The following is a 15,931-nucleotide window of genomic DNA, read 5'->3' as shown; positions in this document are numbered from 1 at the left end:
TAGATGAAAAGATAATTTCATTTCTCATTTCTTGCTTTCTCATTCAGAGAACCTGAATCTATGAAAAAATGAATTGGACATACTAAACCTATTAGATGATGATACAGAAGAATATATTTATAACCTTAAGAGTGAGGAAACTTTTTAAACCAAGGCATAAAAAATATAAGTAATAGAGTGAAAAATGTATGACTACATCAAATTAAGTTTTATGTTTAGTGAAATATACAATCAATACACACTATTAAAAGGAGGTGTATGTAACCAACTAAAACCTAATGTCCCAAATACATAGGAAAACCCTGCATATTATCCAGAATAGAATAGAATATCTAGTGGGAAAATTAGTCAATAATATGCATAGGCAATTCATAAAAATGGAAAGTAGAACAGCAAACAAGCATGTGGAGGGTTGCAGTATCCCTCATTAAGTGTGAGAGAAGTGAAAATTAAAACTACTATATCACATACTTGATTGAAAAAAACTTAGATGATATCAAGTGCTATTGAAGAAGGGGGAAACGAGGAACTCTAGTGTACTGTCAGTAGGAGTATAAATTTTGCAGAATAATTGAATACATCTAGAGAGTTGAGTATTTGCATAATTTATTACCCAGGAATTCTACCCCAGGTACTGCCCAGAGAATTACTTACATGGGTGGCAAAAGAGATATAAAATGACAAATATAAGGTTGTTCATCATAGTATTGTTTGGAAAAACTTCAATGCTTATCAATAAGGAAATCGGTAGATGAAATGTAGCATGTCTGTAGGATATAATAGTATACAATATTCAAAAAAACTAAGCTAAAGCTACATGTTTCAACTTGGAAATGTCCAAAAATCACAATATTGAGCAACAAAACCAAAATGAAACTGAAAACAGAATGAAATGTCTACATGTGTAACTTCAAAACAGTTCTAGAGTTCCATATAATACTATACAATATTCAAAAAAACTAAGCTAAAGCTACATGTTTCAACTTGGAAATGTCCAAGAATCACAATATTGAGCAACAAAACCAAAATGAAACTGAAAATAGAATGAAATGTCTACATATGTAACTTCAAAACAGTTCTAGAGATCCATATATACTTGTAAACACACACTTAATGAACACATTTGACAGATTCTATCCAGGGACAGGGAGGTGGGAAGCAGAAAGAGAACAGGGATGGGGTATGAAGGGGAAAATACAATATTAAAATGAGATAAAAGAGGCCTAGTACATGGACCAGTGATGATTATATACAATGAAATGAGGAATATGCAAATTGTATTCATCCATTTCTGTGGACCTGAGTCCAATTAAAAACCAAAATAGCTGCAGAAGATACTGGAAGATAACAGTTTCACTCTTGTCTGCATTGGTATACTTTACATCTAAAGCAGAGTTCAATCTTGAGCAGTACATTTTAAGAAGCATGGACAAACCCAACTATGTCTAGAGGAGAGCAGTCAGGACAGTGGGAGGGGCATGTAAGGGGCAGGTGTCATGCAATAGATAATTGAAAAAAGGAGACTTAGACATCATGGACTATTAGGAGAAGGAGATTTTAATTTCCATTGTTACTTAAAACTTTTTAACTAATTATTTAAACAAACTTAATCCCCTCTCTCCTGAAGTCTGAGTTTTGTGCACCTCTGTGTGCTTGCTGAACACCCCTCACCCTCTCTGTCGTTCTGGTTTCCCAGCCACTGCCCCAGTGTAATTGTTAACAGCATCGCCTTTTACTTTCAGGTTGTCCCAGAAGATCATGTGGTTTTCTACCTATCATAGTATTTTAATTGCCTTGTTCTTTGTATCTCCTCCTGGGTGACAACCTCTAACACTTAGCAGGAACTTAATAACAATTTGTCGAATGAGTGAAGCATTGAGTAAAATTAAGAGTCTTCTGTGAAATCAATGTATGGCAGTTAACTTTGATTAGAGTCTGTTATCAACCCACATTGGCCCTCCTTATCTCTAAGGGGAAGGGTCAGTTTTCCCTCCAGCCTGTAAGTGCTGTGAACTGATGAGAATCCAGCCACAGTTTCAGCAAGTCTGGGACAGAGTCCACATCCTTTCAGTGCAAGCGAAGTTGTTGGGGATGCTGGGGTGCAGGTAGGGGAAATATATTGCTACACCTCCCTCTAGTGGCTGTTGTGGGGAACACTTCACAAAATCCTTTCAGATTATAATTATTAGCCTCTAAGTTGGTGGTTCTAGAGATCTTCACCCAGAGTTCATTTGTGTTTGAGGTAGGTTTTGGGCATCAGTATTTCTTTAAAAGGTACCCAGGGAGCTCTAATAGATAACCTTGGCAAAATTGGCAGATGTGGGCCATGCTTAAGTAACTAGGTGGCCACTTTCCAAATATGTTTTTTTTCCTCATTAAACTTTTTTAAATGGGTCTCAAAATTCTGTGACAGACTCTTTTTTTGGGAGGGGGCCCACATCTGTGTCATATGGAGGTTCCTAGGCTAGTGGTTGAATCAGAGCTACAGCTGCTGGCCTACGCCACAGCCACAGCAACGCCAGATCTGAGCTGTGTCTGTGACCTACACCACAGCTCAGGGCAACCCCGGATCCTTAACCCACTGAAAGAGGCCAGGGATCGAACCCAAAACATCATGGTTCCTGGTTGGATTCATTTCCCCTGCGCTATGACGGAAACTCCTCTGTGACAGATTTTTGGTTAAGTTGTTTCCATTAAAAAGTACTGATTTTAAAAACTAAAAACTGCCACACACAAAACAAATGGTCCACAAAATCTTCTGAAGTTTTTACAATGCATTGTTATCATTAACCAGTCTTTTACTATTAAACTTAAGTGGCCAATTGAGACAAATATTTCTGAGACATTTCTTCTACCACGAATTAAGCCTGGGGTGGCAGATATTGGCGATAACATTCATTTAGCCTTCTGAGCTTTCTGAGCAGACTTGTTGTCCTTGCCAGCTCCAGCTGCCTTCTTGTCCACTGCTTTGATGACACCTTTGATGACATGTCTGTCTCATGTCACAAACAGCAAAACCGCCCAGCGGAGGATAGTCAGAGAAGCTCTCAACATACATGGGCTTGTCAAGATCCATGTCAATGATGGCAGCATCACCAGATTTCAAAACTCAGGGGCATCTCCTGGCTTTTTCCCAGAATGACGATTGATCTCCTTCAGTTCAGCAAACTTGCAGGCAATGTGAGCTGTGTGGCAATCTAGCACAGGTGCATATCCAGCACTGATTTGGTCAGGATGGTTCAAGATAATCACTTGTAAAGCCAGCTGTTTCCATTAGGTCATTTTTGCTGTCACCAGCCACACTGCCACAAGGAACATCTTTGACAGACAAGCTCTTGCCATCGAAGCCCATGTTGTCCCCAGGAAAGTCTTGACTCAAAGCTTCATGGAGCAGTTCAACAAACTTTACTTCAGTTGTGACATTGACTGGAGCAAAGGTGACTACCATGCCAGGTTTGGGAACACTAGTCTCCACTCAACCCAAAAGGACAGTACAAATATCACCAATTTTGTAGACATCCTGGAGGGATAGATGCAAGGGCTTGTCAACTGGCCAAATTGGTGGCAGGATGCAATTCAGAGCTTCAAGCAGCGTGGTTCTACTGGCTTTGTCATCTTTACAGGTGACTTTCCATCCCTTGGACAAGGCATGTTAGCACTTGGCTCCAGCATGTTGTCACCATTCTAGCCAGAAATGGGCACAAATACTACTGTATTAGGATTACAGCCAATTTTCTTAATGTAGGTGCTGACTTCCTTAACAATCTCCTCGTATCTCTTCTGGCTGTAGGGTGGCTCAGTGGAATCCATTTTGTTAACACCAACAATGAGTTGTTTCACACCCAGGGTGTAGGCCAGAAAAGCATGCTCACAGATCTGCCTGTTCTTGGAAATACCGGCTTTGAATTCACCAACACCAGCAGCAACAATCAGGACAGCACAGTCAGCCTGGTAAGTGCCTGTAATCATGTCTTTAATAAAGTCTCTGTGTCCTGGAGCATCGACGATGGTCACGTAGAACTTGCTGTTCTTGAATTTCCACAGAGAGATGTCAAAGGTAATACCACACTCGTGTTCAGCCTTCAGTTTGTCCAAGACCCAGGCGTACTTGAAGGAGCCCTTCCCCTCGAGGATTCCCCTTGGCAGGCTGTTTATCGAATGGTTCTTTGGTCGATCCCACAGCATCTGTAGATCAGATGACCGGTAGTGGTAGACTCGCCTGAATCGGCGTGTCCAATGATGACAGTGTTGGTGTGAAGCTTCTCCTTTCCCATTTTTGCTTAGGTTTTAGTGATGGTTTTCATGACACCTATGTCCTATAGGCACACCCATTGCAAAAAAAAAAAAAAAAAAAAGAAAGAAAGAAAGAAAAAGAAAAAGAGCCAAAATACGATTTTTGATAGGTCTACTTCTGGTACACAGATGTATAGCTAGTCTCTGGAAAAATCACTGAAGGGCCCATATGTTTATCAGTGGTCCTTAATCAGTGGAAAGATTTTGCCCAGCAAGGAATATCTGGCAATGTCAAGGACTCTTGATTGTCATGACCAGGGATATGGGATGTGCTACTGGCATCTAGTGGGCATAATCTGGAGATGCTCCTAAACATTATGCAATGCCCTCCGGTCAAACAGTTATCTGGACCAAAATGTCAACAGTGCCGCAGCTGAGAAACTCAGTCTAGATTTTCTGCACAAGAGAAATTGGGAGAAATTCAGGGAAGGCAATTACTCTAGCAGTGATGAAAATTATACAATCCTTTAAAAACAGTTATCTTCTCCATGTGGAGCATGGCACCTGACTTTGGTGAAAAGGGCACAGAGCTTGCCTGACCCCTAGGAAAAGAACAACTTGGCAGCTCATCTAAAATCAAATCATCCACCATCTGTGCTTCACAACTACAGCTCTAGAGGTCAAGTAGTATATAAAGGCAGGTGTCTTCCCATAGTGCTATGTTATAAACCCTCCAACTGACACAAAGGCAAAAGCGAAATTTCCTGGATGAGATGTCTGTATTTTTCTTCATGTCCAGGTAGACACAAACTCTTGAGTAAGAGAAGTAACTTACTGTAATCAGTGGTTTCTCAATCAGCATGTGGACTCTACCAATCACATCCTACTTGTGTGACAAGAGGTTCAAGGCCACACCCAGCCTGTATTTTGGAACCCCAGTCCCTTAAAACTGAGAATGGGTCGGTTCCTCCTGAATTCTCCAGAATTCAGATATATGTAGTCAAAAGAAAACATTAAAGACGACACAGGGGGAAATCAGGCTCTGAAGTATCAGTTTTATTTTTTAAGCCTCAGGAAAAAGAAAGTTCCAGCTCACTCACAGTGCCTTAAGGGAAAAGTGGAGAGTGATTAGAGAATAATCTGGGGGTTCTCTGCTGTCCCGCTGAACCCAGGGCCTCGCGGGGCAGGGCATACATCAGATGTCATTTGAAGGATGATTCAAGGGGCTCCAAGACACAGCCATGCCCCCACTCAAGTCTGGAGCCTTGGTCAGGGAATTTTGAGGAGATAGCCTATTCTTTCCCCCTTTGTTTTTGCACTTGCATCAAGTAGAATTCAGCCGCTGGAAAAACCCAATTGTTGGGAACTGAGCTGCTAAAACAATCTGAGTTACAGTAAAGGACTGATTGCTCATAACCCCAGGGTTTACAAATCCTGGTTAGTAGCTCCTTGATTTTTGAATGTAGATGGCTAACGAGCCTTAAGAGAATACAAGAGTGATGCAGCGGATATTGTGTGTGTGTGTGTGTGTGTGTGTGTGTGTGTGTGTGCGCGCGCACGCATGTGCGCGCACCCGCACGTTCCTGCCCAGTATTGAATCCCACTAGTGGTGTTTGGGGAATTCCCTGACTCATGAGAAACAGACCCCTCCAACCATTATGAAAATGGAAAATGCCAGATATTCAATCCCAGCCTCCCTTGGAGGTAGAACATGGACGTGTGACCTAGGATTGACCACTTGGTCCCAGAGTCTGATTTAGAAACTAGAGATGAAAAGATGAAGAGTGGATCCTGGAGAAATCACTTTGGTGCAGGCATACAAGAGCAGTTTGGAGTTTCCAGGTCCAGCTGAGGCAGGGAGGGAGCGGTAGAGTGTGGGTCCAGTGCTGGGACGACAACGGCAGTACAGCTGGTGCCCAGCATCGTCATTCCTGGGCTGATTTGTGATCTGGGCTGTGGTCCTAGCCTTTTCCTGCTCATTTTCAAACCACTGTTTTACAGAGTGTGCTAGCAGTTATTTGAACCAACTAATATCTTTTCAGTTGATTCCTTTTTCTGCATAAAAAAATCCAGAGTCAGTTTCTGTTCATTGCAAAAGAGCGTATTACTGGAATTTGTTCCAGGAAATGGGATGCATTGAACAACAGAAATAAAATATGAGTTGATTGAATAGAAGGAGTAGGGTACAAGGCTGTAAGGGCCTCAGAGTTTTGGGCTGGAAAGTTGGTGAACCTTCTTATACAGTTGTAAGATAGTCGGTGATTTCTTCCTTCTTTCCTTTCCTTTTCCTTCCCTCCCTCCCTCCTTTCCTCCTTTCTTTCTTTCCTTCCTTCCTTCCTTCCCCTTCCTTCCTTCTTTCCTTCCTTCCTTCTTTCTTTCTTTCTTTCTTTCTTTCCTTCCTTCCGTTTTTCTTTCTTTCTTTCTTTCTTTCTTTCTCTTTCTTTCTTTCTTTCTTTCTTTCTTTCTTTCTTTCTTTCTTTCTTTCTTTCTTTCTTTCTTTCTCTCTTTCTTTCTCTCTTTCTTTCTCTCTTTCTTTCTCTCTTTCTTTCCTGTGTCTTTTTAGGGCTGCACTTGTGGCATATGTAAGTTCCCAGACTAGGGATTCAAATCAGAGCTGCAGCCGCCGGCCTACACCACAGCCACAGCAACACTGGATCCTTCACCCACTGAGTGAGGCCAGGAATCAAACCTGTGTCCTCATGGAAACTAGTTGGATTAATTACGACTGAGCCATGATGGTAACTCCAGACAGTTGGTGATTTCTTAAAGTGTTCGCTAAGGTCATACAAGACCCTATCAGACAGAAGATGTGCTTCAATAGAAGAAGAGCTGCTCTGAAAGCAGAGAAGAGAAGGAAAGTAGGACTTTACCAGACGAGACTCTTTCTGTCTGTAGCCAACAATTTAAGTTATTAAGCATTCGATTACTTGAAGCTGTTCAGCCAAAATATGTCAATTTTCTATTTCAGGATAAATTTAGTGGTGAGGGGAGGTATGCAAAGATACCTGATACAGACCTTAAAGACATAGGCCACGGATGTAAAATGAGCTCAGGATCTCTTTGGAGAGTCTTTTTTTTTTTTTTTTTTTTTGTCTTTTTGCCATCTCTTGGGCCGATCCCGCGGCATATGGAGGTTCCCAGGCTAGGGGTTGAATCAGAGCTGTAGCCACCGGCCTACACCAGAGCCACAGCAACGCAGGATCCGAGCCGCGTCTGCAACCTACACCACAGCTCATGGCAACGCCAGATCCTTAACCCACTGAGCAAGGGCAGGGACCGAACCCGCAACCTCATGGTTCCTAGTTGGATTCGTTAACCACTGCGCCATGACGGGAACTCCTCTTTGGAGAGTCTTAACTGAGGCTGCAGGTTTGTTCTTCAATGGAGTAAATAGATAACCAGAAATTAAAATCATTTTGGGAAATGAAAAATCACTCTGGGACAAGTTTTCATTATCCCAAGATCCTTTGTAACAGCATCACCGGACACTGGCCACTTTTCTTTAAATCTGAATGCCGCTTACACGGAACTATCCTTTTAAGAATCTCAGATTTGTTTCATTCCATTCTTCAAAGCTCAGAGATCTCAAAGTCATATTTTTCAGTTTATTGACTCTTTAGTTTCCTGGTTTTACAAATAAAATACTCTATTAGCTTCTTTTATAGAATAATGTCAGAGTGTTTTACATACAATGAGGAATTCCCCCTTCATTACCTGTCCAGAGAGAGAAACTGAGGCACAGAGCCTCGATCAAGTCTGCATGGTGATCGGGAGCAGCTGCCCTACCGAGTACAGGCAGCCAGAGTAAGCTGTCCCAGACTTTGTGACAGGTAGTCAGCTGTCTGAGATAGGTGCTAGATGTTCTGTCCTGGTTTTCTGCCTTTGGCTTTTATTATCCAATCGCAGCAAAGAGCAAGGCCTCTGAAGTTCTGTACTAGCTGGACCCATATTATCCATTTCGTCTGCTGCACTACTGAGATGGAAAGCTAGACCAAGTAGCTCTCTGTTCTGAGCCTGTGTCCCTTGCAGAGCAGGCTAAGTGCTTGAGAAACCTCCCTTCCTTATCCATGTCACAGATAGATGTGGAAGACACATCACCAGGGAGTCCATCCGAGAAGAGTACAGATGTGTAGCTGTCACAAGAAACTTGTGACCTGGGGCCAAGATCAGTGTTTATCTTGGCTCCTCCCTATTCCTTCAGAAAGTCCCTTCACTGGGTCTGTGGTGTCAGCTCTCCGGAAGAGTCACGCTGGCATAGACTGTGATGGAGCTTGATTCCTGGGGGCAAAACAGAAGGAGTCTGTGAGTGGAAGGACCAGCACTAGGTTCACAGGCTGCACATAGCAACAGTGATGCTTAGGAAAGGGAAAGGGTCTCAAGAATCACATAGCATAGGAACTTGCTCAGGGTCTGTCCCAGCTGGGGGTTGTTGGAGGCAACTCTCAGGTCCGCAGACTGCCTGCCTGCCCACAGGATGGGCTGCAGCTCCCTTCAAGCATACACATGCCATCGGGGAGACTGGGAGACCTGGCCCAGTTATCTGAGACCCCCGCTCAGTTTGGGGAAGTCAAGAGAGTTCTAAATTACGGGGCTTTAAAAAAAGGGTTAGTGAGACCCAAAGGGAGAAGAAAGAAGGGGTTCAGGTAGGAGAGGGGAATGAAGAGGAGATGAAGATTGTGGATGAAAATCTGTCGTAAGGAAAGGAGATTCAAGAGTCAGAGAAAGAGACAGAAATAGGGGAATTTATGTTTTGCTATAAAATATGAAATACACAGAGTGTTGTGTTTCTTCCCCAAGAAAACATCATTATAAATAATGATTATTTTTAAATTACTATTTATTTATTTATTTATTAGGGCTGCACCTGCAGCATATGGAAGTTCCCAGGCTAGGTGATGAACTGGAGTTGCAGATGCCAGTCTACACCAAAGCCACAGCAATACTGGATCTGAGCTGTGTCTGCAACCTACACCACAGCTCACAGCAATGCCATATCCTTCACCCACTGAGCGAGGCCAGGAATCAATCCCACATCCTCATGAATACTAGTTGGGTTTGTTACTGCTGAGCCACAATGGGAACTCCTACTTTAAATTTTTTTAAAAAAATCATTTATCTTTTATTAAAGTGTAGTTGATTTATGGTGTTGTGCCAATTTCTGCTGTACAGTAAAGTGACCCAGTCATTCATATATCTGTATATTCTTTTTCTCATGCTATCTTCCATCATGTTCTATCCCAAGAAACTGGATATAGCTCCCTGTGCTATAGAGTAGGCCCTCATTTGCATCTACATTAATTTTTAAAGCTTTTTAAGTCAGATGTGTGTTTTTACTTTTCTTTGGATGGGAGAGTGGTCTGTGAATAGACCTCAGGATGAAGACAGAACATCTCCCCAGGCCTGGCTGGGTACGTGCATGGTAGGAGCTTTGAGGAAGATAAATAAAGGCAGGCATTTATGTGGCCTTTTCCTCCTCCACTGTCTCCTAAAATGCTTTTAATTAATTAATTAATTAATTTTTAGAGCCCCACGCACAGGATATGGAAGTTCCCAGGCTAGGGGTCAAATCGGAGCTGCAGCTGCCCACCTATACCACAGCCACAGCAATGCAGGATCCAAGCCGCATCCACAGCCTCCACCACAGCTCACAGCAATGTGGGTTCCTTAACCCACTGAGCGAGGCCAGGGATCAAACCCATGTCTTCATGTATCTTAGTCGGGTTTGTTAATGTTGAGCCACAACAGGAACTCCTAAAATCCTTTTTATCAGAGCCCAACTGGAGCCAAGATTCCAGCCCAGAATTTACTTTGTTTATTTAGTAAAAGGAAAAAGTCCTGTCAAGTAAACTTTAGTCCATGCTGATCTTGCCAAAGGGGAGAACAGAGGAGGCTCCTTTTGGGCTGCACATCGTCCTCTCTTCTAGGCTTTACTCCCAGGCAAAGCTCCACTCCTAAATGCTCTGATTAAATGGGGTCGAAAGGATACTAGGCATGAGCATTTTGATTCTGTTATGCAGATGGACTGAGAACTCCTAGACTCAAGATGCCATTCCCAAACCTAAATACGCATCAGGATCACATGAAGGATGTTGTTTTTTAATTTTTAATTTAATTTTTTAATATTTTTTGTCTTTAAAAAAATTTTTTTTTTTTTTTAGGGCCGCTCCAGTGGCACGTGGAGGTTCCCAGGCTAGGGGTCTAATCAGAGCAATCGCCGCCAACATACACCAGAGTCATAGCAACGTCAGATCCAAACCGCATCTGCAACCTACACCACAGCTCATAGCAACACCTGATCCTTAACCCACTGAGTGAGGCCAGGGATCCAACCTGTGTCCTCATGGATGCTAGTTGGATTTGATAACCACTGGGCCATGACAAGAACTCCTGGATGTTGTTTTTTTAATGTGTAGATGCCTGGTTATTCACCATAGACATTCTGATGGAACAGAATCCTAGATGGAAGCCCCCAGGAATCTTAATTTTTTTAACAAATATGCCAGTTCATCCTGATGTAGTCTTTGGACAATGCTCAGAGAAACAGTGGTGAGCAGAGAACGAGCTGGGACCCATGTGAGCAGCCAGATGCTTCTTGCTAACTCCTTGCTTGGGTCTGCCTTCTCTGTTTTAGAACTCTGTTCCACATCAGCTCTAGACAGTTTCTACCTCCCCACCTCCACCGGTAACCGCTCTATAGAGAAGAGACACAGAAAGATGCCTCACCTGGACGGGCTCTGGGATGGGCTCTGTGGCAGCAACATAAATGGTGGTGCAGGGGTCCTGAGCTGGCAGGGGGTCAGGTTTCTTCTGAAAAGACTATAAGGAGAGCAAAGAAAGCAGGAGATTAGCTGAGCAGAGAGTGATTTCCCATCCAACTCTCCCTATGGAGAAGCCCAGAATCAAGAAGCTTTGAGTCAGAAAGCTCCTTGGAGTCACTTGGTCCAGCCTCCTTCCAAGGTGAAAATTCACCCCTGAATTCTCTGGAGCCCAATTCTCTGGGCTTTGCATAGACTCCCCAAGTGTCATCTTGGAACACACAGCCTTGAGAGAAGGGCTGACTCATCATTATCACTTCCTAGATGTTTTAAAGGTCTTCCTCAGAGTGAACTGAACACGGGCAGCCACAGGGAATGGGATTTTTATAGTGTTTTAGTCTCACTCATATCACCCCAAACCTGCAGAGGTCCTGCTGTGTCTGACTCTAACATGGTTTTGCATCATTTCTCTTTCCTGCCCCAATATTGAACTTAATAATAACCACACATGAGCAAGTGGTTTAAAGTTTACCCAGTTCTTCACATACATCTTCTCATTTGTATCAAAACCACTCTATATGTTAAATACTGTTACTCCCATTTTACACAGGAAGAGGCTGGAGCCCAGAAAGATTTAGTACTTTCCTAATGTGCATATGCAAGAAGTATCAAAGCCAGCATTTTAACTTAAATTGATTATTCATCCCATCCTACTATTCTTCTTTGCTTACCCTAACTTATATGACTTCTCCTTTAACCTCAATTCTTCAGGTACTTAAAGTATCATTCACATGTTACAGCACTTAACTCTATACTGTATTTAAAACACTCCAATATACTTTCACGCCTCCAAACAGACCATCCATTCCTTGAGATAATAGCCTACGTATATTTTTTTGCATTCCTCACAAAACAGTGCTGGGCACATTAGAAACCTTCAGTCGATGTTTACTGGGGTTACATAGCATGAATTAAAATACACAGTACCAGGAAGAAGTCAATGTAGGGCAAATTGAGACCATATCCCTCTAAAGTGGAAGTCCCTGGGAAGTGTCATCCTTCCAACACACATGGGGGCACTGGTGTAGGATAATGCTACTCTCTGCTTTCCCTGGACACAGAGCAAGACTTAAAACTGAAGCACCCCCCCCCCCCTTTTAAAGGTTTTGTTGAAGTATAGTTGATTTACAATGCTTTGCCAATTCCTGTTGTACAGTAAAGTGACCCAGTCATATTTATATATGTGTGTGTATATGTACACACACACATTCCCTTTCTTATATTATCTTCCATCATGGTCTATCCCAAGAGACTAGATATAGTTCCCTGTGCTACACAGTAGGACCTTATTGCCTATCCATTCTAAATATAATAGTTTGCTAACCCCAAACTCCCAGTGCCCCCACTCCCTTGGCAACCACAAGTTTGTGAGTCTGTTTCTGTTTTATAGACAGGTTCATTTGTGCCGTATTTTAGATTCCACATATAAGTCATATCATATGGCATTTGTCTTTCTCTTTCTGACTTCCTTCACTTAGTATGAGAATCTCTAGTTACATCCATGTTGCTGTGAATGGCATTATTTTATTATCTTTTAATGGCTGAGTAGTGTTCCACTGTGTGTGTGTGTGTGTGTGTGTGTGTGTGTGTAGCACATGGATTTTTAATGGGAGGGAACTTGAAATCTTGTCATCTGATGGGAGAGGTAAAGAATTAGAAAAGATTACTAGAGGAAAGAAGACTGAAGGTGGGACATGATTTTTTCTTCATATATTTGATGGATTGCCATGTAGGAGAGGAATTAGATTTGTTCTGCAGACTCCTTCAGCTTTAAACCAAGGTTGAAATTTTTAGGGCAATATTTTGGTTCAATATAATGAAGGTCTTTCTAATGGCAAGAGGTGCTCAGATGTGGGATGAATTGCCTTGAGAGACAGGGAATTCCCCATTACTGCAAGTGTTTGCGGTAGAGCGGAGCTTCTCATATTTTAATGTGCATGTGAATTACCCAGGGATCTTGTCAGAGGGCTAGTTCTATTTCAGAAGATCTGGGACAGAGCCTGAGATTTTACATTTCTAATTAGGTCCCAGGTAATGCTGATGTTACTTGTTCACAAACTATAATTTTTTAGTAAAAACAAGATAGCCAGCACTTTGGAGGTAATGTTGCAGAAGATAATTTAGGCAGTAATTGGGTGAAATTAAAGAAGATCTAAATAAAGGAAAGGATATATCATTTTGTGAGTTGAAAGACTCAATATTATAAATATATGTGGTCTCCTCAAATTGATCAATGCAGTTCTAATTAAAATTCCAGCAAGATTTTAAGGAGGATCTTGACAAACTGAATCTAAAATATATGTGAAAATGCAAAGGACTAAAAATGGCCAAAAACTAGAAGAAGAACAAGTGAAAAGACTCATTTTACCAGCTAACAAACTTGTAATAAATCTATAATCACAGATTTGTAGAGACAGTATGGTACTGGTGCAAGTGTAAATAGACCAATGGAGCACAACAGAGAACTTCAAAATAGATCCACACATGTACAGACCCTCGACTTATGATGAAAAGTGGCATTGCAGTGGGGCAAGGACAATCTATTAAATACAGTCAATAGGATGTCCATATGTAAAAAAACAAAACATGACCCATCTCACACCACACTCAAAAAAATCATTTTTAGGTACATAACAGATATAAATGTAAAAGATAAACTACACAATTTTTAAAAGATGATGAAAGAATATCTTCATACCTGAAGGAGGGAAAGATTTCTCAAACAGAACGCAGAAAGTGCTATCTACAAAAGAAGAGATTACTAAATTCTTCTACGCAAAAATGGAGAACTTTTCTTTATCCACAAGTATCTTCGAGAAATTGCAGTGGAAAGCCACAGGATAGGTGAAAGTATTTACTAACAAATAACTGCCAAAAAGTGAAAAATACTTAAAGATCTTACAATAATCCCCCCCAAACAGACTGAAAATCAAAAGAAAATGGGCAAGAGATTTAAGAGGCATTTTAAGAAGGAGGATATTAATATGGCCAATAAACATATGAAAAGTTGTTCAACTTCCTTACTAATTAGAGGAATGCAAAAAAAAAACTATAAAAATACACATCTAACAGAACGACCAAAATTTAAAAGACCCATGATATCAAGTTTTGATTAGAATGTGTAATGACTGAAACTCTTATAAGTAGTTGTATAAAAGTACGTTGGTACACCCTCTTTGAAAATCACTTTGGCCTTATCTAATTGATTTGAAGATATGAATTGTCTATGATTCAGCAAGTCTACCTCTAGGTATATGCCTGACAAATATGTGCACATATCTACCAATAAGTTCACATACAAATGTTCATAGCTGTAATTTTCATAATAGTCTCAAACTGGAAGTAACCCAAATGTCCATTAATAGTCAACTGCATAAATAAACTCTAGTATATGCATACATTGATATTCCATAAAACTATGAAAATAAATGCATTATATATAACCACAAAGACATGCATGAATCTCATAAAGGTAATACTGAGCAAAAGAAACCAGACACAGGAGGAAAAATACTCTAGGATTCCATTTTTATAAAGTTTGATAGAGAGAGAGAGTGAGGGGAGAGGGAGGGAGAGAGGAATGAAACTATCTTTTCAGAAGTCAGGCTGGGAAATCCTTGGGCAGGAGAGAGAATAGACTGATTGGGAGAGGCATAAAGAGGTCTTCAGGGGTGCAGACAATGTCCTGTTCCTTAAACTGGAGAGTAGTTTTTATAGTTCTAGAGGACTCGATACTGAAAGACATAACTTCTCCTCATATAGATCTATAGATTCAATGCAATTCAATTAGGATTTTTTTTTCTTTTTGTAATACTTGAGAAGCTGAAGCTAAAATACATAAGAAAGTACAAAGGGACAAGAATAGCTAAAAACTCTTGAAGAAAAACAAGAAGGGGAGACTTACTTTACTAGATGTCGAGATGGGGTAATTCAATGACCTGTCATTTATACACTGTGCACTTTTTGATATGGGTGTTCTTTACAGGAGCAATAGAGCTGTTAGCAGCATGGGATAGAATAGATTGGGAAGGCACCATGGTAAAGTTGAGCCTGATAAACTGTGTAAATGTAAAGGAGGTTGCTCCTGGGACTCGCATATATTTAACAGAGTTTAGTTCTCAACTATGGTCATGGCCTGTGTAATAAACCCTCCAGGCCACTAGGGGACAGCAGAAAGAAGAGCTTTGTTCACGAGTTTATTTCTGGTTATCAGAAATGCATTTACTGTTATACGATGCTATTTTCCTAGGTGCTAATCAAAACTGCCTTTACTACCACATCCTTTACTCAAGAATTTACCTTCCCTACACCCTGAATGGCCAGATTCTGGCCTATACATCACCTAGAATTGCCTTCATATCTGAAAAACTAAAATATTTTCATATCTAACCGTAATTCTTTTAGCCTCCCTCTTACTTCTAACATATCTGCTCCTCAACTTCATCATGACTCTAGTTGGTTTTTTTTCCTTTAGGGCTGTACCTGCAGCATATGGAAGTTCCCAGGCTGTTCTCACAGCCACAGCAATGTGAGATCCCAGTTGATTCTTCAACCTATACCACAGTGTGTGGCAATGCTGGATCCTTAACCCACTGAACGAGGCCAGGGATTGAACCTGCACTCTCAGGGACACTAGTTAGGTTTTTAACCTGCTGAGCCACAGTGGGAACTCAGTTTTTTTATCTTTCTCTTTTGTCTTAGTCTAACCATCACTCCATTGCAGGTTTGCTTTCTTTCATTGCCAGCCTATATACCATCTTCCGTCTCTTTAATCGCTCTTTAGACAGAATCCTCAAGATCCCCCTTCCTGTCTCTTTAGTGTTTGCCAACTCCCAAGCTTGGATCAGACCAATTCCTAAACTATGTTATATAATAGCCTTTCT

General features: G+C 41.3%; 1 protein-coding gene and 1 pseudogene across 3 annotated transcripts in view; both read right to left on the bottom strand.

Moving 5' to 3' along the window:
- Positions 1 to 2,869: 2,869 nt before the first annotated feature.
- Positions 2,870 to 4,274, bottom strand: LOC100511506 (elongation factor 1-alpha 1 pseudogene; annotated as a pseudogene).
- A 3,544-nt stretch (positions 4,275 to 7,818) lies between these two features.
- The window catches only part of SLAMF1 (signaling lymphocytic activation molecule family member 1), a 45,068-nt gene continuing 36,955 nt past the window's right edge, over positions 7,819 to 15,931 (bottom strand). For 2 of the 3 annotated variants that reach the window (XM_085020616.1, XM_085020615.1), the window contains 2 exons: positions 10,957 to 11,049; positions 7,819 to 8,511 (listed from right to left, as the gene is read on the bottom strand). In XM_085020616.1, coding sequence (XP_084876742.1) covers positions 8,461 to 8,511; positions 10,957 to 11,049 — 144 coding nt within the window. In that variant the 3' untranslated portion in view covers positions 7,819 to 8,460. 3 annotated transcript variants of the gene reach the window in all.

This window comes from Sus scrofa, chromosome 4 (assembly GCF_054392235.1).
Source record: "Sus scrofa isolate SSC_HxYL_T2T_F1_AM1 chromosome 4, Sscrofa_HxYL_maternal_Yorkshire_Landrace_v2.0, whole genome shotgun sequence".
NCBI lineage: Eukaryota > Metazoa > Chordata > Mammalia > Artiodactyla > Suidae > Sus > Sus scrofa.
Note: the sequence above shows the minus strand (reverse complement) of the source record. Positions and strands in the feature narration are given on the sequence as shown.